The 27,388-nt window shown below is 37.5% G+C and overlaps 1 protein-coding gene and 1 non-coding gene across 4 annotated transcripts in view; both read right to left on the bottom strand.

The window, feature by feature from the left end:
* Window positions 1-27,388, bottom strand: part of LOC119533944 (zinc finger protein 786-like) — a 117,908-nt gene that overhangs the window by 6,549 nt on the left and 83,971 nt on the right. For all 3 annotated transcript variants that reach the window (XM_037835910.1, XM_037835908.1, XM_037835909.1), the window contains exon 2: window positions 17,364-17,490. In XM_037835910.1, the coding sequence (XP_037691838.1) occupies window positions 17,364-17,397 (34 nt within the window). In that variant the 5' untranslated portion in view covers window positions 17,398-17,490. The remainder of the gene's footprint in view (window positions 1-17,363; window positions 17,491-27,388) is intronic.
* LOC119535627 lies at window positions 26,095-26,201 on the bottom strand. The gene has a single exon (XR_005217240.1). It is a non-coding gene; the product is annotated as a U6 spliceosomal RNA (small nuclear RNA).

The following is a 27,388-nucleotide window of genomic DNA, read 5'->3' as shown; positions in this document are numbered from 1 at the left end:
CATTCTAATCAAAGGTATCACTCACAGTTGGGAACATCTCCATGGAAACACTCAATCAAAAGGTTCCAACCTAATCAACACTAATACATCTGCCCCCACAAGATTACATTAAAAAACATGGCATTCTGGGGGACATAATATATCCAAACCAGCACAGCTAGTGATGTTGAGCATATTTTCATGTGCTTTTTAGGTATCTGTATTTCCTCTTTGGAAAAATATCTGCTCAAGTCTTTTGTCCATTTTTAAATTGGGCTTTTGGTCTTTTTATTGTTGAGTTGTAGGATTTCTTTATATTCTGGATATTAAACCCTTATCAGATATGTGGTTCTCCAATTTTTCTCCCATAGAATAGCTGCCTTTTTAACCTTTTGACAAAGTTCTCTGATGCACAGTATTCAATTTTGAGGCGTTCCCATTTATCTATTTTTTTCTTTTGTTGCTTGTGCTTTGGATTACCAAGTCTAAGAAACTTCTGCCAACCACAAGATCTTGAAGATGTTCCCTACATTTTCTTCTGACTTTAATGGTCCTGGTTCTTATATATAGGTCTGTGCCGGTTTGAATGTATTATATCCCACAAATGCCATTATCTTTGATGTAATCTTGTGTGGGCAGAGGTATCAGTTTTGATTAGATCGTGATTCTTTGAGTGTTTCCTTGGAGATGTGCCCCACCCAACTGTGGGTGATGACTCTAATTGGATAATTTCCATGGAGGTGTGGCCCCACCCATTCAGGGTGGGCCTTGATCAGTGGAGCCCTATAAATGAGCTGACAAACAGAAGGAACTCAGTACAGCTGAGAGTGACATTTTGAAGAGGTGCTACAGCCAAGAGGGACACTTTGAAGAAGGAACTGGAACTGAGACAGGAGCCACAGCTTACAGAGACATTTTGGAGACGGCCTTTGAACGCAGACTTTTGCTCTGGGGAAGCTAAGAGAGGACAAACGCCCTGTTCTAGTTTGCTAGTGCTGCTGGAATGCAAAACACCAGAGATGGATTGGCTTTTATAAAAGGGGTTTATTTGGTTACACAGTTACAGTTTTAAGGCCATAAAGTGTCCAAGGTAAACGCATCAACAATCGGTTGGTTACCTTCACTGGAGGATGGCCAACGGCGTCCGGAAAACCTCTGTTAGCTGGGAAGGCATGTGGCTGGTGTCTCCTCCAAAATTATGGTTTCAAAATGGCTTTCTCCCAGGACATTCCTCTCTAGGCTGCAGTTCCTCAAAAATGTCACTCTTAGTTGCACTTAGGGTATTTGTCCTCTCTCAGCTTCTCTGGAGCAAGAGTCTGCTTTCAATGGCTGTCTTCAAACTTTCTCTCATCTGCAGCTCCTGTGCTTTCTTCAAAGTGTCCCTCTTGGCTGTATCTCCTCTTCAAAATGTTACCCACAGCTGCACTGAGTTCCTTCTGTTATGTCAGCTCATTTATATGGCTCCACTGATCAAGGCCCACCCTAAATGAGTGGGGCCACGCCTCCATGGAAATTATCTCATCAGAGTTACCACCTACAGTTGGGTGGGGCGCATCTCCAAAGAAACACTCAAAGAAATCTAATCAAAACTAATAATGTCTGCCCACACAAGATTACATCAAAGATAATGGCGTTTGGGGGACACAATACATTCAAACTGGCACACGCCCTAAGAGCAACTAAGAGTGACATTTTTGAGGAGTTGAAGCCTTGAGAGGAATGTCCTGGGAGAAAGCCATTTTGAAACCAGAACTTGGAGGAGATGCTGGCCATGTGCCTTCCCAGCTAACAGAGGTTTTCTGGACACCATCGGCCATCCTCCAGTAAAGGTACTCGATTGTTGATGCATTACCTTGGACACTTTATGGCCTTCAGACTGTAACTGTGTAACCAAATAACCCTCCCCCCCTTTATAAAAGCCAGTCCATCTCTGGTGTTTTGCATTCTGGCAGCATTAACAAACCAGAACAAGGTCTTTGATCCATGTTGGGTTAATTTTTGTATAAGGTATGAGATCAAGGTCCTTTTTCATTCTTTTAGGTAAGTATATCCAGTTCTCCCAGCATCCTTTATTGAAGAGACTGTTCTGTCCCAGTTGAGTGGACTTAGCTGCTTTGTCAGAAATTAATTGACCATAAATGTGTGGGTCTATTTCTCAGCTCTCAATTTCATTCCATTGGTTGATATATCTACCCTTGTGCCAATACCATGCTCTTTTGACTACTGGAGCTTTGGAATGTGCCATAAAGGCAGGCAGTGTGTGTCCTCCAACTTCATTCTTCTTTTTTCAAGATGTTTTTGGCTATTTGGTGCCCCTTCCCCTTCCAAATAAATCTGATGATTGGCTTTTCCATTTCTTCAAAGTAGTCCTTTGGAACTTTTTTAAATTCAGTTTTATTGAGATATATTCACATACTATACTGTCATTCATGGTGTACAATCAACTGTTCACAGTACCATCCTATAGTTGTGCATTCATCACCCCAACCTATTTTTGAACATTTTCCTTACACCACAAATAATGAGAATCAGAGTGAAAAATAAAAATAAAAAAAGAACACCAAAATAACCCCCTCATCCCACCCTATTTTTCATTTGGGTTTTGTACCCATTTTTCTACTCATCCATCCATACACTGGATAAAGGGAGTACGATCCACAGGGTTTTCACAATTACACTGTCACCCCTTGTAAGCTACATTGTTATACAATCGTCTTCAAAAGTCAAGGTTACTGGGTTGGAGGTTGGTAGTTTCAGGTATTTACTTCTAGCTATTCCAATATATTAAAACCTAAAAGTGTTATCCATATAGTGCGTACGAATGTCCACCAGAGTGACCTCTCGACTCCATTTGAAATCTCTCAGCCACTGAAGCTTTACTGCGTTTAATTTTGCATCCCCCTTTTGGTCAAGAAGATGTTCTCAATCCCATGATGCTGGGTCCAGATTCATCCCCGGGAGTCACAGCCTGCGTTGCCAGGGAGATTTACACCCCTGGGAGTCAGGTCCCATGTAGGGGGGAGGGCAGCGAGATCACCCACCAAGGTAGGCCATTGGAATTTTGACTGCGATTGCATTGAATTTGTAAATCACTTTGGATAGAACTGACATCTTAACTACATTTAATCTTCCAATCCATGAACAAGAAATGTCCTTCCATTTACTTAGGTCTTCTCTGATTTCTTTTAGCAATGTTTTGTAGTTTTCTGAATACAGGTCCTTCACATTCTTGGTTCAATTCCTAGATATTTGATTCTTTCAGTTGCTATTGTAAATGGAATTTTTTCCTTGAATTCCTCCTGAGATAGCTCATTACTAGTGTATAGATAGCTCATTACTAGCGTATTGATATACTATTGTTTTTATCCCGCCACATTGCTGAACTTGTTTATTAGCTCTAGTAGCTTTTTCATAGGTTTTTCAGAACTTCCTAAGTATAGGATCATGTCATCTGCACATACTGAGAGGTTTATATCTTCCTTTCCTATTCAGATGCCATTTCTTTCTTTTGCTTTTCTTTTTTTCCCCCTAATTGCCCTAGCTAGGACTTCTAGCACAATATTTATTAAGGGGGTGACAGTGGGCATCCTTCTTCATGTTCCCAATCTTAAAGGGAAAGCTTTCAGTCTTTCACCATTGAGTACAATGTTAGCTGTGGTTTTTCACATATGCCCTTTTATCATGTTGAGGAAGTTTCCTTCTATTCCTATCTTTTTAAGTTTTTATTAAGAAAGGATGCTGGATTTTGTCAAATGCTTTCTCTGCATCAGTGAACATGATCATGTGGTTTTTCCCCTTTGATTTGTTAATGTGGTATATTAGATTGATTTATTTTCTTGAGTTGAACCACCCTTGCATACCTGGAATAAAATCTACTTGACCATGGAGTAGATTTATTTAAAGTGTTGTTGGGTGTGATTTGCAGGTATTTTTCTTGAGAACTTCTGCATCTATATTCATTAGAAAAATTGGTCTGTAACTTTCTTTTCTGGTAGTATTTTTATCTGGCTTTATTATTTCAGTAAGATTAGCTTCATAGAATGAGTTCCCTCCTTTTCAATTTTTTGGAAGAATTTGAGCAGGATTGGTATTAATTCTTTCTGGAATGACTGGTGGAATCCAACTATGACGCCATCTGCTCCCAGGCTTTGCTTTGTTGGGAGGTTTTGATAACTAATTCAATCACTTTACTTGTGATTGGCTTGTTGAGGTCTACTCTTTCTTCTATAGATAGTATAGACTGTCACATATTTGTAGGGAGTTGTCCATTTCCTCTAAGTTGTCAAATCTGTTGGCATACAGCTGTACATAGTATCCTCGTATTATCTTTTTTATTTCTGTGGGGTTTGTAGTAATGTTCTCCCTCTCTTTTCTGATTTTATTTATTTGGGTCTTCTCTCTTCTTTTCTTTGTCAGTCTGGCTAAGGGTTTGACAATTTTATTGATCTACCCAAAGACCCAACCTTTGGTTTTATTCATTCTATTTTTTGTTTGTTTGTTTGTTCTTGATTTCAATTATTTCTGCACTAATTTTTGTAATTTCTTTCCTTTGCTTGCTTTGGGATTAGTTTGTGTTCCTTTTTCTAGTTTCTCCAGGTGTGCAGTTAGTTCTTTGATCTTAGCTCTTTCTTCCTTTTTAATATAGGCTATTAGGGCTCTAAATTTTCCTCTCAGCACTGCTTCACTGCATCCCATAAATTTTGATATGTTGTACACTCAATTTCCTTTGTCTCAAGATATTTACTAATTTCGCTTGCCATTTCTTCTTTGACCCATTGATTGTTTAAGAACGTGTTGTTTACCAGCAAATATGTGAATTCTCCAGTTCTATGGCAGTTATTGATTTCCAGCTTCATTCCATTAGATCAGAGAAAGTGCTTTCTATAATTTCAATCTTTTAGATTTATTGAGACTTGTTCTGTGACACAGTATATGGCCTATCCTGGCGAATGATCCATGTGCACTTGAGAAGAATGTATATCCTGCTGTTTGGGGGAATAATGTTTTCTAAATGTCTATTAGGTCTAGTTCAATTATAGTGTTATTCAAGTTCCTTGTTTTCTTATGGATCTTCTGTGTTGTTGTATCTCTTGGTGTATTGAAGTTTCCACCTATTATTGTAGAAACATCTATTTCTCCTGTCAGTTTTGCCAGTGTTTGCCTCATATATTTGGAGGCGTCCTGGTCAGCAGCATAAATATTTATGATTATTATTTCTTCTTGGTGGATTTCTGCTTTTATTAATATATAATGTCCTTACTTTTCTCATTTTGGTTTTTAAAATCTATTTTGTCCCATATTAGTAGAGCTACCCTGGGTTACTTATTTTGGTTAGTTTGCATGGAATATCTTCTTCCAGCCTTTCACTTTCCTTCTATTGTATCCTTAGGTCTAAGGTGAGTCTCTTGTAGACAGCATATAGATGGATATTTTTTTTTAACCATCTGCCAATCTGTGTCCTTTGATTGGAGAGTTTAGTCCATTAATGTTCAATGTTATTACTGTAAAATCAGTACTTTCTTCAACAACTTTATCCTTTGGCTTTTATATGTCACACCTTACTTTCTTCTCTCTTTTTATCCTTACTGATAATCTTCATTTCTGTACTATACTCCATGCCTCTCTCCAGTCTTGTCTTTTCAGCCTGCAGAATTCCCCTTAGTATTTGTATGGTAGGATTCTTATTATCAAACTCTCTTAGTTTCTGTTTATATGTAAGTGTTTTAAACTCCACCTCAGTTTTGAAGGACAGTTTTGCTGGATAAAGACTTCTTGGCTAGCAGTTTTTCTCTTTCAGTACCTTAAGCATATCATACCATTGCCTCCATGGTTTCTGATAAGAAATCCTCAATCTGATTGAACTTCCCTTTTAAGTATGTGATGAATTGCTTTTCCCTTGCTGCTTTCAGAATTCTCTCTTTATCTTTAGCATTTGGCATTCTGATTAATATCTGTCTTAGAGTAGGTCTGTTAGGGTTTCTTCCATTTGGAGTTCGTTGGGATTCTCAGATTTGCATCTTCATGTCTTCTTATAAGGGTTGGGAAAATTTCAGCCATTATTTCCTCATATATTCTTTCTGGCCCTTTTCCCTTCTCTTCTTCTTGGAAACCCATGATATGTATGTTTGTGTGCTTCGTATTTTCAATCATTTCCCTGAGACCATGCTCATATTTTTTTATTCTTTTATCCTTCTGTTCTTTCATGTGTTCAAATTTTGATGCTTTGTCTTAGAACTCACTGATCGTTTCTTCTGCCTCTTCAAATCTGCTGTCATGTGTCTTTCGAATCCTCTTAATTTTATCTATTGTATCTTTCATTCCCATAAGATCTGTCATTTTTCTTTGTATGTTTTCAAAATCTTTATACTCATCAAGTGTTTTTTTTAATGTCCTTTATCTCTTCTCATTGAATTTGTTTAGGAGATTTGTTTGAACATCTTTGATTAGTTGTTCCAAATTCTGTATCTTATTTGACTTTTTAATTTGAATGTATGGCTTGGCCATATCTTCTAGCTTCCTGGTATGCCTTGTAACTTTTTGCTGGCATTTGGGCATCTGATTATCTTGATAAGACTATTCTGAAAGTCAGTTTCTCTCTCTCATGTAAATTTTGTTGTTGATTGAGTTCTTGTTAAACTTCTTCTTTGACAGTTGATTTGTCAGTATTTCTCAGCCAAAACAGTGCCAGGGTCCTGTAAAGGGGATGCAGAGGAGTTCCAAAGGGCCCTGGGGAGAGGGATGGGAAAGCAACTTCCCAAGACTGCACTTTCCTAGCCTTCCCAGTAGATGGAGCTCCTCAACAGCCTACAACTCATGGCCCTACAAAGGTAAGTTATTTTTTAGCCTTCTGTCCCTTCTGTATTTGAGGCAGGTAGACATAATGGCACTACATTGTTGCAGTTGCCTGTCCAGAAAGGACCAAGGCTGTGGGACTCCAAGGTCCAATTCACTGACCAACAGTTGGATAAGAACTGTGCTGTGTCAGTCTCTGTTCTTAGGTGGGAGGCTTTCCCTGACTCTTCCAGTCCACAGCAGAGAACCAGGCAGGATCTGGGCAGACCAGAAGTTACTGGCCTTGAGGGTGAGGGGTGTGCACAGGGTGGTGTGGCTGAGGGAGACCCTCTCTGCAGTTTCTCCATGCATGCGGTCAGCGGTGCCGTAGGCACTGCAGTTTCCTTACTGCAGCTTCTCTGCCTTTAGAATCAGTGGCACAGCAGGTGCCTACCTGGGAAGGGCTGAGGCTGCAGGATCCAGAGGATCAATTTTGCCTGTGAACAAATGGGTCAGAACTGTGCTGTGTCCTCCTCTGTTCCCAGGAGAAGGTCTTCCCTGACTTTGCCAGTTCACAGCAACCAGGCAGGCAAGAACCAGGGCTACCAGAACCTTCCAGCCTAAAGGGTGTGGGATGTGCACTGGAAGCCACAGTGAGTTGAGTCACTCACTGCAGCTTCTCTGTCTCTGGAATCAATGGCACTGCAGGCACCCGGGGATCCTATCTGGAAATAACCAAGGCTTTAGGACTAAGAGAATCAAGTTCACTGGCCAACAGTTGGATCAGAACTGTGTCCCACTGTTTTCTTTTTTAATGCCATTTTATTGAGATATATTCACACAACACACAACCTTCTAATTAGTACAATTAGTTGTTCACAGTATCATCATCCAGCTGTGCATTCATCACCACTATTAATCCCCTTTCATTACTCCAAAAAATTAAAACAAAACTTAAAATAAAAAAGAACATCCAAAACATTCCATGCCCCTCCTGCCCCCACTAATCATTTACTTATTTACTTTTTTTAACACTCATTGTTTAATTTTATCAAAAAATTAAAAAAACAGTAAAAAAATTTTAAACAAAACCAAAACAAAGGAATAAGAAAAAACAAATAACCTAAAATAACTACACTGCTTCCAACATGTTCCTACCTTACCCCAGGAAAATAAACAAAGTATAACCAAAGGAATAAGAAAAACAACTTAAAATAACTACATTGCTGCCAACGTGTTCCTATCACACCCCCCGAAAATTAACAAACCATAGTCATTCCTGAGCATTCCCATAACATTAAGTTTACCCTCCATAACTTATCTGTTCTTATTAAATTGTCATTCCCCCTTCACTATTTTCTGTCTATTGCTAGGTTCCCTACATTCTACAATATAAACCATTTATTTTACATTTTTCACAGAGCTCACATTCGTGGTAACATACAGTATCTCTCTTCTCTTGCCTGGCTTATTTCACTCAGCATTATGTCTTCAAGGATCATCCATGTTGTCATGTTTCACAACCTCATTCCTTCTTACTGCTGCATAGTATTCCATCATGTGTATATACCACATTTTGTTTATCCACTCATCTGTTGAAGGGCATTTGGATTGTTTCTATCTCTTGGCAATTATGAATAATGCTGCTATGACCACTGGTGTGCAAATGTCTGTTTGTGTCACTGCTTTCAGATCTTCAGGGTATATACCAAGAAGTGCAACTGCTGGATCAAAGGGTAGCTCTATATCTAGTTTTCTAAGGAACTGCCAGATTGTCTTCCAGAGTGGCTGTACCATTATGCAGTCCCGCCAACAATGAATAAGAGTTATAATTTCTCCACATCCTCTCCAGCATTTGTAGTTTCCTGTTTGTTTAATGGCAGCCAATCTAATTGGTGTGAGATGATTTCTCATTGTGGTCTCAATTTGCATCTCCTTAAAAGCTAGTGAAGAGGAACATTTTTTCATGTTTTTTTTGGCCATTTGTATTTCCTCTTCAGAGAACTGTCTTTTCATATCTTTTGCCCATTTTATAATTGGGCTGTCTGTACTATTGTTGAGTTGTAGGATTTCTTTATATATGCAAGATATCAGTCTTTTGTCAGGTACATGGTTTCCAAATACTTTTCCCATTGAGTTGGCTGCCTCTCCAGCTTTTTGACAAATTCCTTTGAGGTACAGAAGCTTTTAAGTTTGAGGAGTTCCCATTTATCTATTTTTTTCTTCTGTTGCTTGTGCTTCATAAGAAGTGACCTCCCAATACAAGATCTTGAAGATGTTTCCCCACATTATCTTCTAGGAGTTTTATGGAGTCCCTTATATTGAGGTCTTTAATCCATTTTGAGTTAATTTTTCTGTAGGGTGCAAGGTAGGGATCCTCTTTCATTCTTTTGCATATGGCCACCAGCTCTAACAGTCCCGTTTGTTAAATAGACTGTTATGTTAGTTCAGTGGTTTTGGGGCCTTATCAAAGATCAGTCGACTGTAGATCTGGGCGTCTATCTTCGAATGCTCAATTCGATTCCATAGATCAATCTGTTTATCTTTATGCCAGTACTATGGTGTTTTGACTACTGTGGCTTTATAATAAGCTTCAAAGTCAGGGAGTGTAAGTCCTCCCACTTTGTTTTTCTTTTTTAGAATGTTTTCCGCAATCCCAGGCATCTTTCCCTTCCAAATAAATTTGATAATTAGCTTTTCCAGGTCTGCAAAGTAGGTTGTTGGAATTTTGATTAGAACTGCATTGAATCTGTAGATGAATTTGGGTAGAATTGACATCTTATTAACATTTAGTCTTCTGATCAATGAACATGGAATATTTTTTCATCTTTTTTTAGGTTCCTTTCTATTTCTTTTAGTGAAGTAATGTAGTTTTCTATGTATAGCTCTTTTACATCCTTGGTTAAGTTTATTCCTAGGTACTTGATTTTTTTAGTTGCTATTGAGAATGGAATCTTTTTCTTGAGTGTCTCTTCAGTTACATTATTTCCAGTGTACAGGAACATTACTGACTTATGTGCATTAATCTTGTATCCCACATGTGCCGGTTTGAATGTATTATGTCCCCCCAAACGCCATTATCTTTGATGTAATCTTGTGTGGGCAGACATTATCAGTGTTGATTAGATTGTAATTCATTGAGTGTTTCTGTGGAGATGTGCCCCACCCAACTGTGGGTGATGACTCTAATTGGATAATTTCCATGGAGTGTTGGCCCACACATTGGGTGGGCCTTGATCAGTGAAGCCATATAAATGAGCTGACAGGCAGAGGGAACTCAGTGCAGCTGAGAGTGAACTTTTGAAGAGGAGCTACAGCCAAGGACACTGAAGAACGCCCAGAAGCTGAGAGAGGAACTGCAGTTTGATGACAGCCTTTGGAAGCAGACTCTTGCTTCGGAGAAGCTGAGAGAGGACAAATATCCCAAGTGCAACTAAGAGTGACATTTTTGAGGAACTGCAGCCTAGAGAGGAACATCCTGGGAGAAAGCCATTTTGAAACCAGAACTTTGGAGCAGACGCCAGCCACGTGCCTTCCCAGCTAACAAAGGTTTTCTGGACACCATTGGCCATCCTCCAGTGAAGGTACCCAATTGCTGATGTGTTACCTTGGACACTTTATGGCCTTAAGACTGTAACTGTGTAACCAAATAAACCCCCTTTTATAAAAGCCGATCTGTTGGTTGGATCTAAGATGGTGGCATAGAGAGGAGTGGAAGCTAAGTAGTCCCCCTGGAACAACGAAAAAAAAACCAGAAACAACTAGTAAATAATCCGGAATAACTGCAGGGGGACAAACGTGACCATCCACTCATCATACACTAACCTGAATTGGGAGGAATGCCCGAATGGCCCTGGGCATTTATTTGTGGGAAGCTTTTTGATAAGTGATTGGATCTCTTTGCTTGTGATTGGTTTGTTGAGGTCTTCTATTTCTTCTCTGGTCAGTCTAGGTTGTTCACATGTTTCCAGGAAATTGTCCATTTCCTCTATATTATTTAGTTTGTTGGTGTACAGTTGTTTATAGTATCCTCTTACAATTCTTAAAATTTCTTCAGGATCCACAGTAATGTCACCTCTCTCATTTATAATTTTGTTTATTTGGTCTTCTCTCTTTTTGATTTTGTCAGTCTAGTTAGGGGCTTGTCAAGCTTGTTGATCTTCTTAAAGAACAAAGTTCTGGTTTTATTTATTCTCTCTATTGTTTTTGTTTGTTCTCTATGTCATTTATTTCTGCTTTAATCCTTGTTATTTCTTTTCTTCTACTAGGTTTAGAATTATTTTGATGTTCATTTTCTAGTTTCTCAGTTGTTCCATTAGTTCTTTGATTTTATCTGTTTCTCCCATTTTAATGTATGCATTTAGAGCTATAAATTTTCTCCCCAAACCACCTTCACTGCATCCCATAAGTTTTGATACGTTGTGCTCTCATTTTCATTTGTCTCTAGATATTTAGCAATTTCTCTTGCTATTTCTTCAACTCACTGATTGCTTAGGAGTGTGTTGTTTATCCTCCAGATATTTGTGAATGTTCTAAATCTCTGATGGTTATTGACTTCTAATTTTATTCCATTGTGATCAGAGAATGTGTTTTGAATAATTTCAATCTTTTAAAATTTATTGAGGCTTGTTTTATGGCCCAGAATATGATCTATTCTGGAGAAAGTTTCGTGAGCACTGGAGAAGAATGTGTATCCTGGTGATCTGGGATGTAATGCTCTATATCTGTCTGTTAAGTCAAATTCATTTATCACATTGTTTAGGTTTTCCAATTCCTTATTGGTCCCCTGTCTGGTTGATCTATCTATAGGAGACAGTGATGTATTGAAGTCTCCCACAATTACTGTGGAAACATCTGTTGCTTCCTTCAGTTTTATCAATGTTTGTCTCATGTACTTTGGTGCACCTTGATTGGGTGCATAGACATTTATGATTGTTATTTCTTCTTGTTGAACTGTCCCTTTTTTAGTATATAGTGACCTTCTTTGTCCCTTATAACACCTGTGCATTTAAAGTCTATTTTATCTGAGATTAATATTGCTACTCCTGCTTTCTTTCGGCTGTAGCTTGCATGGAATATTTTTTTCTATCCACTCACTTTCAATTTCTTTGTGTCTCTGTGTCTAAGATGAGTCTCTTGTAAGCAATATATTGATGGTTCATATTTTTTAATCCATTCTGCCAATCTATATGTTTTAATTGGGGAGTTTAATCCATTCACATTCAATGTTATTACTGTGAAGGCATTTCTTGAATCAGCCATCATAGCCTTTGGTTTTTATTTGTCAGATATATTTTTTCCATCTCTCTCTTTTCCTTTAATGTAGCCTTACCAGAACTCTTCAGTTCTGAGCCTTTCTTCATACCTCTCTCTCCTTTCTGTTTTTCTCTGCCAGTAGGGCTCCCTTTAGTATCTCTTGTAGGGCAGGTCTCTTGTTAGCAAATTCTCTCAGCATTTGTTTGTGAAGATTTTTAGCTCTCCCTCAAATCTGAAGGAGAGCTTTGCTGGATAAAGAATTCTTGGTTGGCAATTTTTGTCTTTCAGAATTTTCAGTATGTCATACCACTGCCTTCTCGCCTCCACGGTGTCTGCTGAATAGTCACTACTTAGTTTTATGTTGTTTCCTTTGTATGTGGTGAACTGCTTCTCTCTGGCTGCTTTCAGAACTTGCTTCTTCTCTTCAGCATTTGACAATCTGATTAGAATATGTCTTGGAGTGGGTTTATTTGGATTTGTTCTGTTTGGAGTTTGTTGGGCGTCTATGATTTCCATGTTTATGTTGTTTAGAAGGGTTGGGAAGTTTTCCCCAACAATGTCTTTGAATACCCTTCCTAGACCTTTATTCTTCTATTCCCCTTCTGGAACACCAATGATTCTTATATATTTGCGTGCTTCATGTTGTCCATAATGTCCCTGAGATCAATGTCAAATTTTCTGATTTTTTTCTCCATTCATTCTTTTATACTTTCATTCTCCAGAACATTTTCTTCCATTTCACTTACATGTTCTTTGAGTTTATCTAATCTGCTGCTATGTGTTTCCAGGACCTTTTTAATTTGATCAACAGTTTCTTTTATTTTAAGCTCATCTATTTTTTTTTTTTATTTATTTACTCTTTCAAATTCTTCTTTATGCTCTTCCAGGGTCTTCTTCATGTCCTTTATATCCTGATCCATGATCTTGTTCTTTATGTTTACTTCTTTGATTAATTGCTCCAAGTTCTGTGTCTCCTCTGGTTTTTTTATTTGAGTGTTTGGGTTATTTATATCTTCTGGTTTCTTCATATACTTTAAAATTTTCTGTTGTTTTTGGCTTCTTGGCATTTGCTTATCTTGATAGAGTTCTTTTAGGGTATGCAGCCTTATTTGAACAATTATGTATAATTTGACAGAGCTACAGCTTGGTGGAGTGCACTTTCCCTGACCTACCAGCAGATGGTGCCCTCTAGCCACCTATTACCCTCAAGCCAGTTCTCCCCAACTTTGTCTGTGTGGCCATTGGGGGTCCAAACCTTGTGGATGTCCAATCAGTGCACCAATTTTCCATGTACCATTGCGACCGCCGGTCCTGAGGGTAAGGGGTGTGCCCTGTCCAGTTAGGCAGTGAAGACGGCTTTAAGACCCAGAACTCCCAGCCGTTCCTGGGGCTGTGACTGTAATACCCTAGGGCTGTTGCATGAGTCCAACCCTTCAGCTTACCTTCCCCACAGTATCTCTCTGCTGTGGGCCCACAAGTCCCTGGGATTTGTGTTGGGCTCTTTGCACTTTCATGCAGGACCCCTGCCTCTCAACAATGCACTCCACGGGCCTCCACGGAGGACAACAACATCACAGGCAGGCGGAATCCCTAAAGGGAGCTCTCAGCCACAGTGCTGTGAAGGGTCATCTCTCAGCCCACTAAAAAGATGGCTACGTGGGGCATGGTAACTTCCCACTTCCATGGTCCTTTGCCTGCTGCAGCGTCCTGTTCCTGTCTCTGGGACAATTAGCTGCAGTTGTGCTAAAGGCTATCACCCATGCCAGATACTGAGGCAGGTGCCCGGGGTGTGGGAGGCACTTTGCTCTGCGCTCCACTGCGCAGCTCTCACTACCGTATCCACAGCTGCTTTCTGGGTTTTTAAAGTAACCTGCCTCCAAACGCCAACCTCAGGTTTCTCCTCACCACAGCCGTTGAGCGCCGTTTCCCCAGCAGCTCAAACACTCACTTGATTCCAAATGCAGTTTCTCTGTTTCACCAAGTGCATAGTCACTGTGCATGTAGTGGATCTTGTCCAGCTAGAACCCTGGAAATGCTCTTCTGGAGCAATTTCTGTCTTTTATCTAGTGTTTTTCACAGAGGAGAATTTGCTCTGTCTCTCCTAATCCGCCATCTTGGATCCTCCAATCCACTTTTTTTTTTTTAAATTCAGTTTTATTGAGATATATTCACATACCATAGAATCATCTATGTTGTACAATCAGCTGTTCACAGTACCATCATATAGTTGTGCATTCATCACCCCAATCTACTTTTGAACATTTTCCTTATACCAGAAAGAATCAGAACAAGAATAAAACATAAAAATAAAAAAAAGTGACAGGATGTTAAAGTTGGTGGATCGGGGTATCAGGTGAGGGGGGTTGGGGTATGCTGGAGTTCTGTGTATGGGGTTCGTATTGTTTTTGCAACTGTTCCTGTAAGTTTGAATTTATTTAAAAATAAAATTAAAAAAATAAAAAATAAAAAAATAAAAAAGAACACCCAAACCATCCTCCCCATCCCACCCTATTTTTCATTTAGTTTTTGTCCCCATTTATCTACTCATCCATCCATACACTGGATAAAGGCAGTGCAATCCACAAAGTTTTCACAATCACACTGTCACCCCTTGTAATCTACATCGTTATGCAATTGTCTTCAAAAGTGAAGGCTACTGGGTTGGAGGTTGGTAGTTTCAGGTATTTACTTCTAGCTATTCCAAATCATTAAAACCTAAAAAGTGTTATCTATATAGTGCATAAGAATGTCCACTAGAGTGACCTCTTGACTCCATTTGAAATCTCTCAGCCACTGAAGCTTTACTTTGCTTCATTTCGCATCCCCCTTTTGGTCAAGAAAATGTTCTCAATCCCACGATGCTGGGTCCAGATTCATCCCCAGGAGCCATATCCTGCGTTGCCAGGGAGATTTACACCTCTGGGAGTCAGGTCCCATGTCCACTTATTTTTAATGCATTATAATATTCTATTATAATAAATTAATCTTTAATGTCAGACAGTGAGGTCACTTCAAATTTTTAACTATACCTATTGATTTCCAGTTATCAGTAACACAGCAATGAAAAACTTCATGCTTGCTTATGCATGCCTCTACCCCCTCCCCCACCAATGTTCTTTAGAGTCACTTATTAATGACCAGTTCTTAGGGGTACAACTCTAAAGCAAGTTGGCTGAGGCAAAATTTAATCAGAAGGATTTTAAAAAACAATGCTTAACTTTTTTAAGATTATTCTGAGAAATGCTCCAAAATTTTATTCTTTTTAATTTTGAAATTACAGAAATTTTTAAAAAAGCAGTTATGTTGAGATATATTCACAAACCCTATAATCTTTCCAAAGTGTATTATAATCAATGGCTTTATAACGGGGCTGTATGCACAACTAGGTGATGATACTGTGATGCAGTGACTGTATACTTAAGATGGCTTCTATGCTTTACACTTTTATTATAAATATTTTTAGTATGGAGAAAAGTGACAATATTCTACAAAAACCTGGCTTTCATCTAATTTGTTACATCTTACCATATTGACATACATGCTTCAGATTTTTTAAAAAATACAAAACATTACGGACCCAGCTTGTGCCCTTGTATGCCCCTCTCCAGAGGTAATCACTACTTTGAATTTGGGTAGTGAACATTCCCATGCATGTTTTTAGTTTTTAAATATATATTTATAAATAAATAAGCAAAATACTGTATGCCGGTTTTAAAGTTTGCACAGACCATAGTATATCATTCTAGAACATGCTTTTTTCTCTTCAAATTATGTTTTCAAAACATCTCCATTTTGAAGCAAATAATTCAGGTTCATTCATCTGAGAGTAGTCTATTATCTGTGAATATTACAATTTATTTTGTCTTTTTTCTGTTCACTGACATTCCTCTATGAACACATGCACAGAGTTTATATTTCTCAAAGTGAGTTGCTGGGTCACGGGGCAAATGTGTCTTCAACTTTACTATATGTTATTAAATTGCTATCCAAAGTGGCTGCACTAATTTACAATCTAATTAGCAACCTACAACATTTGATATATAAAAGAAGATAAAGAGAAATATAAAAACCAAATAAACAAAAAGACCCAAAAAGAACATCCGTTATCAAAACCACTTAGAGATAGCCATAAACACCTCATTATGTATATAGCTTTCCAAAATCTCATCCCGGGAAAGAATAACAATTGCTTTTCTGAGTTAGAGAACCCACTGTAAAAATGGAGAGGCAGGCTTAAGATATACAGGGTTCTTTAAGGATATGAACTTGGCATGCTCCTATGTGGAAAATCACAGCAACCTGAGAGTACATAGACTAAAAGGTCTGATCCAGTTTGCTAAAGCTGCCAATATGCAAAATGCCAGAAATGGATTCCTTTTTATAAAGGGGATTTATTAGGTTACAAATGAGGCCATAAAACTGTGCAAACTAAGGCATTAACAAGACAATACCTTCACTGAAGAAAGGCCGATGGCGTCTGGAACACAGCTGGGAAGGTACATGACTGGTGTCTGCTGGTACTTGCTCCTGGATTCTGGTTTCAAAATGGCTTTCTCCAAAACATCTCTGGGCTTCTGTCTCTCTTAGCTTCTCTCTCTCAGCCTCTGTGCATCCTTGCTTGTTCTCCCAGGGTGTTTCTCTTTAATCATCTGGGAAGTCCTCTCTTACCTTCTCCAGGGCAAACTCTGGCCTTCATCTCTAGCTTAGCATCTCCAAACGTACTTCAGTCTGCATCTCCCAGCATCTTCAAATGACTGGGTCTGTGTTGGCTCTTAGCTTCTTTCAGGGGCAGACTCTGGATTACATATCTTAGCTTCTGTCCAAAATGTCTCTCTCATCTTCTCTGCGCTCCTTCTCTCCATGAGCTCTCTTAAGGACTCCAATGATCTAATTAAGACCCACCCAGAATGGGCGGGGTCACACCTCCATGGAAATGATCTAATCAAAAGGTCTCACCATGTGTCATGGGTCACATCTCCAAGGAAACAACCTAATCAAAAGGTTCCACCCTAATCAAAAGACTGATAAGTCTGTACCCACCAGACTACATTAAAAAACATGGCTTTCGTGGGGGGACATAATAGATTCAAACCAGCACAAGGCCTGATGTATTTATTTAGTCACCTCTAACCACCTTATATTACATGCTGTCTCAAATATCCTCATATAACAATCTCTACCCTTGAGTAAGGACTAGGCATGCTGAAAGAATGTGTATTAACAAAGGAATATGGGGGTAAAAATTCCTTTCTGATAATTCTGAGAAATCTTGCTACCTGACATACAGGAGGATAAACTGAACAAGACCTCTTAAAATATCATCTTCCATCACTTACATAAAGTTGAAAATTTCTTACCTAGAGAAACAAGAGTCTTGTAATTGGTTCTCATTACATGCTGGTAAAGCTCCTTCTGCCATGCCTCTAAATTCTGCCATTCCTGCTCTGTGAAATAAATGGCAACATCCTCAAAAGTAATAGGAACCTGAAATTACAAACATAATACATATGCAATCTTGATTGCTTCAAAATGACTTCCGGCTTCTTGTCATCATTAGTTTAAAAGACTTTTGAGGTAGACACTGTTTTGACTTGTTTGGCAGTCTCTTCCTTGGGAAACTATTCCTTTCCCTACCCAATCATATGGATCTTTCTTAATCACTGCATCCCCCTTCATGTATTTTTTCATGTGCATTCAAAATACATACACACACACATATATATGGTATGGGTTTATTTACCTTTGTGGGGGTCTATGTGAACTTCATTCATTAAACTGCTGTAGACTTCTTTATAGGTCAGTATAGGTAGGCAAACTAATTTTTTTGATAAAGTTGCATTATATTCCATAGGTGTATGTGTATATATATATATATACACACACACACCACAGTTATACAGCCATACCTGCTGATGGGGCATAAAAATTTTTCTTTTCTTAAAATATTTTTTTGATTAGAGAAATTGTAGGTTTACAGAAAAATCATATAGAACATCTAGCATTGCCCTATACCACCCCCCCATTATTAACACTTTCCATTAATGTGGTAACATTGTTACAATTGATAAAAGAATATTATAATTGTAGTATTAACTATAGTTCATAGTCTACATTAGGATGTATTTTTTCCCCCAATATACCACCATATTATTCTCACAAGCAATAAGTGAGTGTTCCTATTTTTCATACTCTCCAACACTTGTGATTTTTTTGTTTTCTTATTAGCAGTCATAGCGGATGTGAAATGGTATCTCATTGTGGTGTTGATTTGCATTTCCTTAACAGCTAATGATGTTGAGCATCTTATCATGTGCTTTTTAGCCATTTGTACATCCTCTTTGGAGAAATGTCTATTAAATCATTTGCCCATTTTTAAATGGGATTGTTTGTCTTTTTATTGTTGAGTTGTAGTTTTACTTTATATATTCTGATATGTGATTTGCAAATATTTTCTCCCATTGAGTAGGTTGTCTTTTCACTTTGATGATGAAAGGCCTTTGATCCACCAAACTTTTAAATTTTGATGAGGTCTCATTTATCTTTATTTCTTGTGTAACTTGTGCCCTGGGTTTAAAGTCTAAGAAGCTATTGCCTAACACATGGTCCTTGAGATGCTTCCTTATATTTTCTTCTAGGAGTTTTAGATTTCAGATTCTTATATTTAGGCCTTAGATCCATTTTGAGTTAATTTTTGTTTGTGGTGTGAGATTGGGGTCCTCTTTCATTCTTTTGCATATGGATATCCAGTTGCTCAACACTATTTGTTGAAGAGACTATTCTCTCCTGAGAAAAGCTAGAGATGTATGTGTTACCAGAAGGAAAACTAGAGGATAAAAAGTGGAACTTAGTGAAACCCAGAGTGGACAATGATGGTGGTTAACTGTATAAACTTAAGAGAGTTCTTACTTGAACTAGAACAAACATACGTCGCTATTACAAGGTGTTGATAATAGAGTGTTATATGGGATAAAAATACAATTAATGTAAACCAAGGTCTATAATTAACAGTAACATTGTAATGTTCTTTCATTAATTGTAACAAAGGCACCATACCAAAGCTAAATATCAATAATAGGAAGATTTAAGGGGTATGGAAATTTTTTCTTCAGAAGAAATGTGAATGTTCTCATATTGAATGTAGTGCTGAATGCATAACTATGTGATTATACCAAAAGCCAATGATTGTACACTTAGGATGGACTGTATGGTGTGTGAATAAAACTTTTCTTTTTTTTAAAAAGTAACTATTCTTTCCCAATTGAATGGACTTGGCAACCTTGTCAAAAATCAGTAGGTCATAGATGTGAAGGTCTATTTCTGAACTCTCAATTCAATACCATTGGTCTTTATGTCTATCTTTGTGCCAGTATCATGCTGTTTTGACAACTTTAAAGTTAGGAAGTGTGAGTCCTCCAATATCATTCTTCTTTTGGCAAGACGGTTTTGTCTATTTGGGGCCCCTTACCCTTCCAAATAGATTTGGTAATTGCCTTTACCACTTCTGCAGTGTAGGCTGTTGGAACTTCTTTTGGGGTTGTATTGAATCTGTAAATAATCTTGGGCAGAACTGACATCTGAACAATATTTAGTATTCCAATCCATGAGCATGGAATGTCCTTCCATTTATTTAAACATTCTTTGATTTTGATTACTCTTAGCCAAGTTTTGTAGTTTCCCATGTTTAAGTCCTTTATTTCTTTGGTTAAATTTATTCCTAGATAAATGATTCTTGTAGTTGCTAATGCAAATGGAATTTTTCTTGATATCCTCCTAAGACTGTTCATTATTAGTCTTGTACTAGCCTTGTACCCTCCCATTTTGATGAATGTTTATTCACTCTAGTAGCTTTGTTGTAGATTTTTCAGGAGTTTCTATATGTAAGTTCATCCCATCTGTAAATAGTGCAAGAAACTCTCATCTAGAGTTTATTGTTGGTTTTCTTTGTTACACTGTCTGTGCAATTGTTTCACCTCCAGGAGAAAGGTTTCTTTCCTCTGTTCTTTCCCTAGGAATCTTGTTCTGTTCTATTTGTTTTGTGCAGAATTTTCTTCCCAGCTCCAAAGATTTGTTTAAATTCTCTCCCTCACTCAGTATCCACATTTCCTTACACTTTTCTGTTCTGGGATCTGTCTGGTCAGTTCTGGGATCTGTCTGGTCAGGTCCACCATTTTTTGTTCCGTGAGGCCTTTATGCCTCTGCTTTCTTCCCCATTAGGGTATCCTGCCACAGGGAGCCAGATAGGGTCAATCTAGAAAGGTGGATGTGGTGGTTTGGAAATATATGTCCCCAACAAAACATCATCTTAAAGTTAGTCCATTCATGTGAGGGTGGACCCATTTTAAGTGCTTTTGATGAGGCTACTTCAGTTAAGCTGTGACCCAAGGGAGATTACTGACCCCTGTTTGTCTACTAATTTCTCCCTACAGGAACAGAAATGTTTATCCTATGCCTGTCCCTCTTTTGTATATTGGAAGCAGATAATGGGTTCTCCAGGCTACACAGGTCCACAGACAGAGGGGAACTGTACCCCAGGACAGACCATACCTATAACCAATTTTGACCAGAATTTATACTACGCATTGTTGCTGAAATAATTTTAGGCTTTTGGAAAACTATGATGGAATGAATTTATTTGCACATGGAAAGACTGTGTCTTTTGAGGGTCAGAGGTTGGAGTGTGATGGTTTGAAGCTGTATTTACCCCAGGAAAACATGTACTTAAATCTAATCCATTATTGTGGATGTAAACCCATTTTAAGTAGGACCTTTTGATGGAGCTACTTCAGTTAAGGTGTGACCCACTTCATTGAGAAGAGGCTTTAACCTTCTTACCGGAGTACTTTGTAAACGTAATGAACAGAGAAGGAGAAAAGAAAACCATGGAAGCAAGATGGTGAATTCAATGAAATCTGAAGAAAAGGGAGAGACTAGCCAATGCTGCCATTTTGTCTTGCCATGTGACAGGGGAGCCAGTGGTCAGCGGCAGCCAGCCTTCAGCAAGAAAGTATTGCCTTACAACGTGGAATATGACTCCCGGGGAGGAATGTAGACCTGGCATCGTGGGACGGAGAACATCTTCTTGACCAAAAGGGGGAGGTGAAAGGAAATGAAATAAGCTTCAGTGGCAGAGAGAATCCAAAAGGAGCCGAGAGGTCACTCTGGTGGGCACTCTTACGCACACTTTAGACAACCCTTTTTAGGTTCTAAAGAATTGGGGTAGCTGGTGGTGGATACCTGGAACTATCAAACTACAACCCAGAACCCATGAATCTCGAAGACAGTTGTATAAAAATGTAGCTTATGAGGGGTGACAAGGGGATTGGGAAAGCCATAAGTACCACACTCCACTTTGTCTAGTTTATGGATGGATGAGTAGAAAAATAGGGGAAGGAAACAAACAGACAAAGGTACCCAGTGTTCTTTTTTACTTCAATTGCTCTTTTTCACTCTAATTATTATTCTTGTTATTCTTGTGTGTGTGCTAATGAAGGTGTCAGGGATCGATTTGGGTGATGAATGTACAACTATGTAATGGTACTGTGAACAATCGAAAGTACGATTTGTTTTGTATGACTGCGTGGTATATGAATATATCTCAATAAAATGAAGATTAAAAAAAAAAAAAGTATTGCCTTAATGATACCTTCGTTTGGATACTTTCTTGGCCTCAAACTGTAAGGTAATAAATTGGCATTCTTAAAGCCAACACTTTTCACTACATCTGGTTTAAGCAATCCAGGAAACTAAAACAGTGGGTCAATCCTGAGAGGTCCATTTTGCATTTAGGTGGTTTAGTGAACAGAGACTGTGGCTTGAGTGAGTATACCTCTTGCCAACATTTCTGCTGTGGTCTGGATTTTATTTCCCCTGGCTGCTCTTTTTTTATGTGACACTCTTCAGCGGCTTGTGCTCTGCCCTGGGCCTCTGTGGACTTGGATTCCTGTGCCTTGATATGCGTGGGGTTCTAACTCACTGCTGTGAATGGATCAATAGTCTGCATCCATGATGGAAGGGACCTGCCTCTGCATGACTCCCAAGTTGAGTGGGACAAAGTAATAGGGAGGGGTCTGGGCTGGGGGCTCCCAAAAGAAAATTTCCCACCTGATCTTGGTTATCATTTTTCTTTTTTTTCAATTCAACGTTTATGGAGTGCTTCTCCAGTCTCGTTTGTCCTCCAGAGTTCTATGCAAATAGGATTTATTCTTTTCTTAGCTGATTCTCTGGAATGACTTTTCTAGGGGATGTCTTATGTCACCATGACATCACTCATCTCCATTTCTTTTTGAATTACAAACAATTCTCTTATGTGCTTTCTTATGTATTAGTACTTTTACATCTGTAGATAAAATCTAAAAAAGACAACTACTGAATCAAAGAATATAAACATCTCCAGTTTTAATAGATACCACTGGATTTCCTTACAAAAAAGAACACAGAATTTTATACCCTTGTTAGTAAGGTAAGATGAATCCCTGTTCATTCGTATTGTTTCCTCGGTGTCCTACCGGGATTTTATAATTTGAATTTACTCTTCTCCTATTCAGGTTAATAAATTTTTCACTGACTGTCAACAATTTTCTTCCAGTTTATCATGTCTTTTGACTTTGTCTTTTGCTAGACAGACATTTCACCATTTTATTTAATCAAATCTGTAAGCCTATTCTGAATTGTTTCCAGATTTCCCTTTCATTTAAAACAATGTTCCTCACAAAGTTATACGCATAATATACTAATTTATTTTTGCATTTAGATTTGCAGTTTAATTCTGTAGATCAGATCGGGATCTTCCTTTATTTATATCTATAAGGATAGCCAATCATGAAACACTATTAAATACACCATCATTCCTCTCTAAACGGAAATGGCAACCTTCAACCATTCATATGGTTTATAGTATATATGTGAATCTTTATTATTATGAACTCTCTATTCTCGTACACCCTCTACATAAATTTGATTACAGTACAATGCAATGGTGTCCAGTAAAAAAAAAAAGTCATTGAGATTCATTTAGAATTGAATTCATATACGAATCTAGGAAAGATTGATGTCATCTAAGAACAGGGTATATCACTCCATTTATTTAGGTCTTGCTTCCTATTCTTTAATAAATTTAATGATTTTCTGGATAAATGTACTGAATTTGTAAAAACAGCTTCATTTCTGGTATCCTGTGCATTCTGTAGCAATTGTAAATGATACTGCCACTTCAAACTATTCATACTAGTCTTGAACAAATGTACGGATTTTTGTAAATTGTTTTATATCCAATTAATGTATCATATTTGCTTATCAATCATAATAGTATTAAGTTTTTTGTGGGATACAATCATGTAATTTTCAAAGATAATCCCCCACCCCACCCCCTTGGTTTGCTTATAGCTGCTCATTGAATTGTGCCTTGAAGGTCTTCACCTTTCTGTGTATACCTTGTATTGCATAATAAGGAAAGAACTGAAATTGTGGAACTGTAATCCATAACAATTTTTGTAATTACCTATATGACTGCTTGTTGAGCTGTAACATCAAGAGATGACACCTTTCTGTATTTTACATTTTACAGTAATGGAAATGGCTGAAGTTGTGGACCTGTGACTCATAACATTCTTTGAGATCTGCTCTCTAACTACTTGTGAAATTGTATACTAAAAGTTATCATTGTTATGTATATATGTTAAAGTTCACAATAAAATAACTACATTGCTTCCAACATGTTCTTACCCTACTCCAAGAAAACAAACTATAACCCAACAAAGGAATAAGAAAGACAAAAAACTTAAAATACTACATTTCTGTGAACTTGTTTCTACCATACCCCCCCAGAAATTAACAAACCATAGTCGTTCCTGAGCATTCCCATAACATTAAGTTTCCCCTCCATAACTTATCTGTTCTTATTGGGTTGTCGTTCTCCCTTCACTATTTGCCATCTATCACTAGGTCCCCTACATTCTAAAATATAAACCATTTATTTTACATTTTTCACAGGGTTCACAATAGTGGTAACATACAATATCTCCCTTTTTGTGCCTGGCTTATTTCACTTAGCATTATGTCTTCAAGGTTCATCCAGGTTGTCATATGTTTCACAAGCTCTTTCCTTACTTTCATGTATTCCATCGTCTGTATATACTAAAGCAATGTATTTATTTTAGGTTAATTGTTTTTCTTATTCCTTTGTTTGGTTATAGTTTGTTTATTTTCTTGGTGTAGGGTAGGAACGTGTTGGAAGCAATGTAGTTATTTTAGGTTATTTGTTTTTTCTTGTTCCTTTGTTTTGGTTTTGTTTGAAATGTTTTTTTATTGTTTGCTTTTTTGATAACGTTAAAAAAATGAAAAACAAAAGTTCACAATAAAAAATGGAACAAAAGAGATAATTCCCCCTTTCTTTTCTCAGGGAATGCTACTTTCATCTCTTGCTTTATTGCATTTATTAGAAACCCTTTTTATGGCTTCAACACTGAGTGTCCTGATTTGGAAGGCTTCTCCCATGCTAAGATTATAAAAGTTATTCTCCTGAATTTTTGATAACTGTTTTATCATTTTGCTTATTAGAATGAGCTCTCTATTCCATGTGGAACTTATTTCAGTGTATCATATGAGGAACATAGTTCTTTCAAAAATGGATATTCATTTGTCACAACACTAATTTGAATTGACTGTTTTACAGTGATATGGGATTGTATTTTCATAAACTAGGTTCCCATTTATGCTCAAGTATTTTTTATCCCATTGGTGAAATGTCTTTTTACCCCAATATTTCACTAACTCCTTTGTTTTCATAAAATATTTCACTATCTGACAGAGCATGGCCAACCCCATCATTTTTACCTGAAATTGCCTAGCAAATTTTATTGGGATTCTGATGGGACTACATTGAAACTATTGATTAATTCTGGGAGAAAAGGATCTCTAAAATATGGATTCTTCCCACTTAGAAACATGGCATATCTCTTTCATTTATTTTGATATTTTTCTATGGTTTAGTAAAATTTATAGTTTTCTTCATATCGATCTTAATAATTCCTGATAGGTCATCCTTATCAGGATGGTATTTTAGAGTTTTTGTTGCTACTCTAATTGAGAGCTTGTTTTTCTTTCTTTGTTAAAGTTTCTAATTATGAAAGCATGGATGTTTATTTTGATTTCCATATACTTATTGTATTAACTACTTTATTTGTTGATGAACACTTCCTGTTGATTGTCTTAGACTTTCAGTGTAGAAAATCAAATGTGCAAATAGTGACACTTCACCATTTTAACTACATAAACCTATCATTTCTTATTTTTTTCTTTACTTTTTTTTTTTACGATAACTACTTTACTTCCAACATGTTCCTACTCTACCCCAAGAAAGTAACCTAATATAGCAACATTTCTGTGAACTTGTTCCTACTATACCCATCAGAAATTAACAGACCATAGTCATTCCTGGGCATTCCCAGAATGTTAAATTTACCCACAATAGCTTATCTGTTCTTATTGGATTATCATTCCCCCTTCCTTAATTGCTCTCTATCGCTAGTTTCCCTACATTCTACATTATAAATGATTTGTTTTACATTTTTCAAAGTCCACATTTGTGGTAGCATATAATATTTGTCTTTTGGTGCCTGGCTAATTTCACTCAGCATTATGTCTTCAGGGTTCATCCATGTTGTCATATGTTTCACGACATCGTTCCTTCTTACTGCCACGTAGTATTCCATTGTGTGTATATACCACATTTATTTATCCACTCATCTGTTGAAGGACATTTGGGTTGTTTCCATCTCTTGGCAATTGTGAATAATGCTGCCATGAACACTGGCGTGCAGATATCTGTTCATGTCACTGCTTTCCGATCTTCCGGGGATATACAGAGACGTGCAATTGCTGGATCAAAGGGTAACTATATCTAGTTTTCTAAAGAACCGCCAGACTGACTTCCAGAATGGCTGAACCATTATACAGTCCCACTAACAGTGAATAAGAGTTCCAATTTCTCCACATCCCCTCCAGCATTTGTAGTTTCCTGTTTGTTTAATGGCAGCCATTCTAATTGGTGTGAGATGGTATCTCATTGTGGTCTTAATTTGCATCTCTCTAAAAAATATGGAACACTTCACGAATTTGTGTGTCATCCTTGCGCAGGGGCCATGCTAATCTTCTCTGTGTCGTTCCAATTTTAGTATATGTGCTGCCGAAGCAAGCACTCTTATTTTTCTTATCATGTTGCATTGGCTGGGATAACGTTGCATAACAGCGGTGATGGGAGCAGGTGTCTCCATCTTATTCTTCACTCTAATGGAAATGTTTCAAATGGCCTACCTTTAAAAATAATGTTTGCTGGCTCAATTTAACTGATTAACCAAGATTCGTCCTATTCCTAAGATACTAAGAGCTTATTAAATGGTTTTGAATGTCACTGTTTTCTTTAAACTGCATTAGAAAAAATATAACATGCAAATGTGTTAAATTGTTTAATTTTTTTTTATTACTGTTACTTGGATAAATTGAAGACTTTCTGAGGTTCACAATTAGAAGTATATAAACTATATGCATCTGTTAGTTTTAAACTCTACATTAAGAGTACATCCCCACCTTCTAATGAACTGTTTTCTTTAAAGGCAGTTTTAACTCCAGTTGTTATTGCTACATGCTTATTTTCTATGGGTATTAAAGAATATTTTCTTTCAAACCTTAAATCTATGTGCATTTTTTACATTAAATATGAAACTGATTCTTTTATATGAAATCAGATTCATTATTTTAAACTTAATAAAATATAGTCAGTTCTGCTATAATGCTTATTTTGAAAACATGAATTTGTTCCAATGAAACTGATTTATTAGGGAACAATTTGAACATAACAGAAATACCACAATTGCTTAGGTGTGATTTTGTCTATGAGAATCACTATGCATCAGTTTAGCCCCCAAGGGGACATTTAGCAATGTCTTGAGAAATGTTTTATTGTTATGACTGCCGAAGGGGGTGCTACTGGCATCCAGCAGGTAGACCCCAGGGATGCTGTTAGCCATCCTACAATGCACATGATAGTTTCCCACAAAAAAGAATTATCTGGTCCAAAATACCAACAGTGCTAAGGTTTACAATACTTGCACTAGTTAAATGCAGAAAACTGCTTCCAGATGAACTGAGATGTGTGGGATAAAACAAAATGCCCATGTGCACATCCTTCAAACAGCTACCGGCTACCTCAGTTTACCCTGCGTATTATGAGCCTTACTCATCCATGTTTAGAATATCAACTTTCTGATTTCAGATAACCTTCCTTCCACCTCTTCATAATACCTTACAATCCTTTTTATACCCACTTCCACAAGCAAATTTCAAGTGTCTTTCAAGGCCATATGTGTAAACAATGCTGTTTTTGTTA

Source organism: Choloepus didactylus, chromosome 5 (genome assembly GCF_015220235.1).
Source record: "Choloepus didactylus isolate mChoDid1 chromosome 5, mChoDid1.pri, whole genome shotgun sequence".
Classification (NCBI taxonomy): Eukaryota; Metazoa; Chordata; class Mammalia; order Pilosa; family Megalonychidae; genus Choloepus; species Choloepus didactylus.
This window is presented reverse-complemented; position numbering and strand designations above follow the sequence as displayed.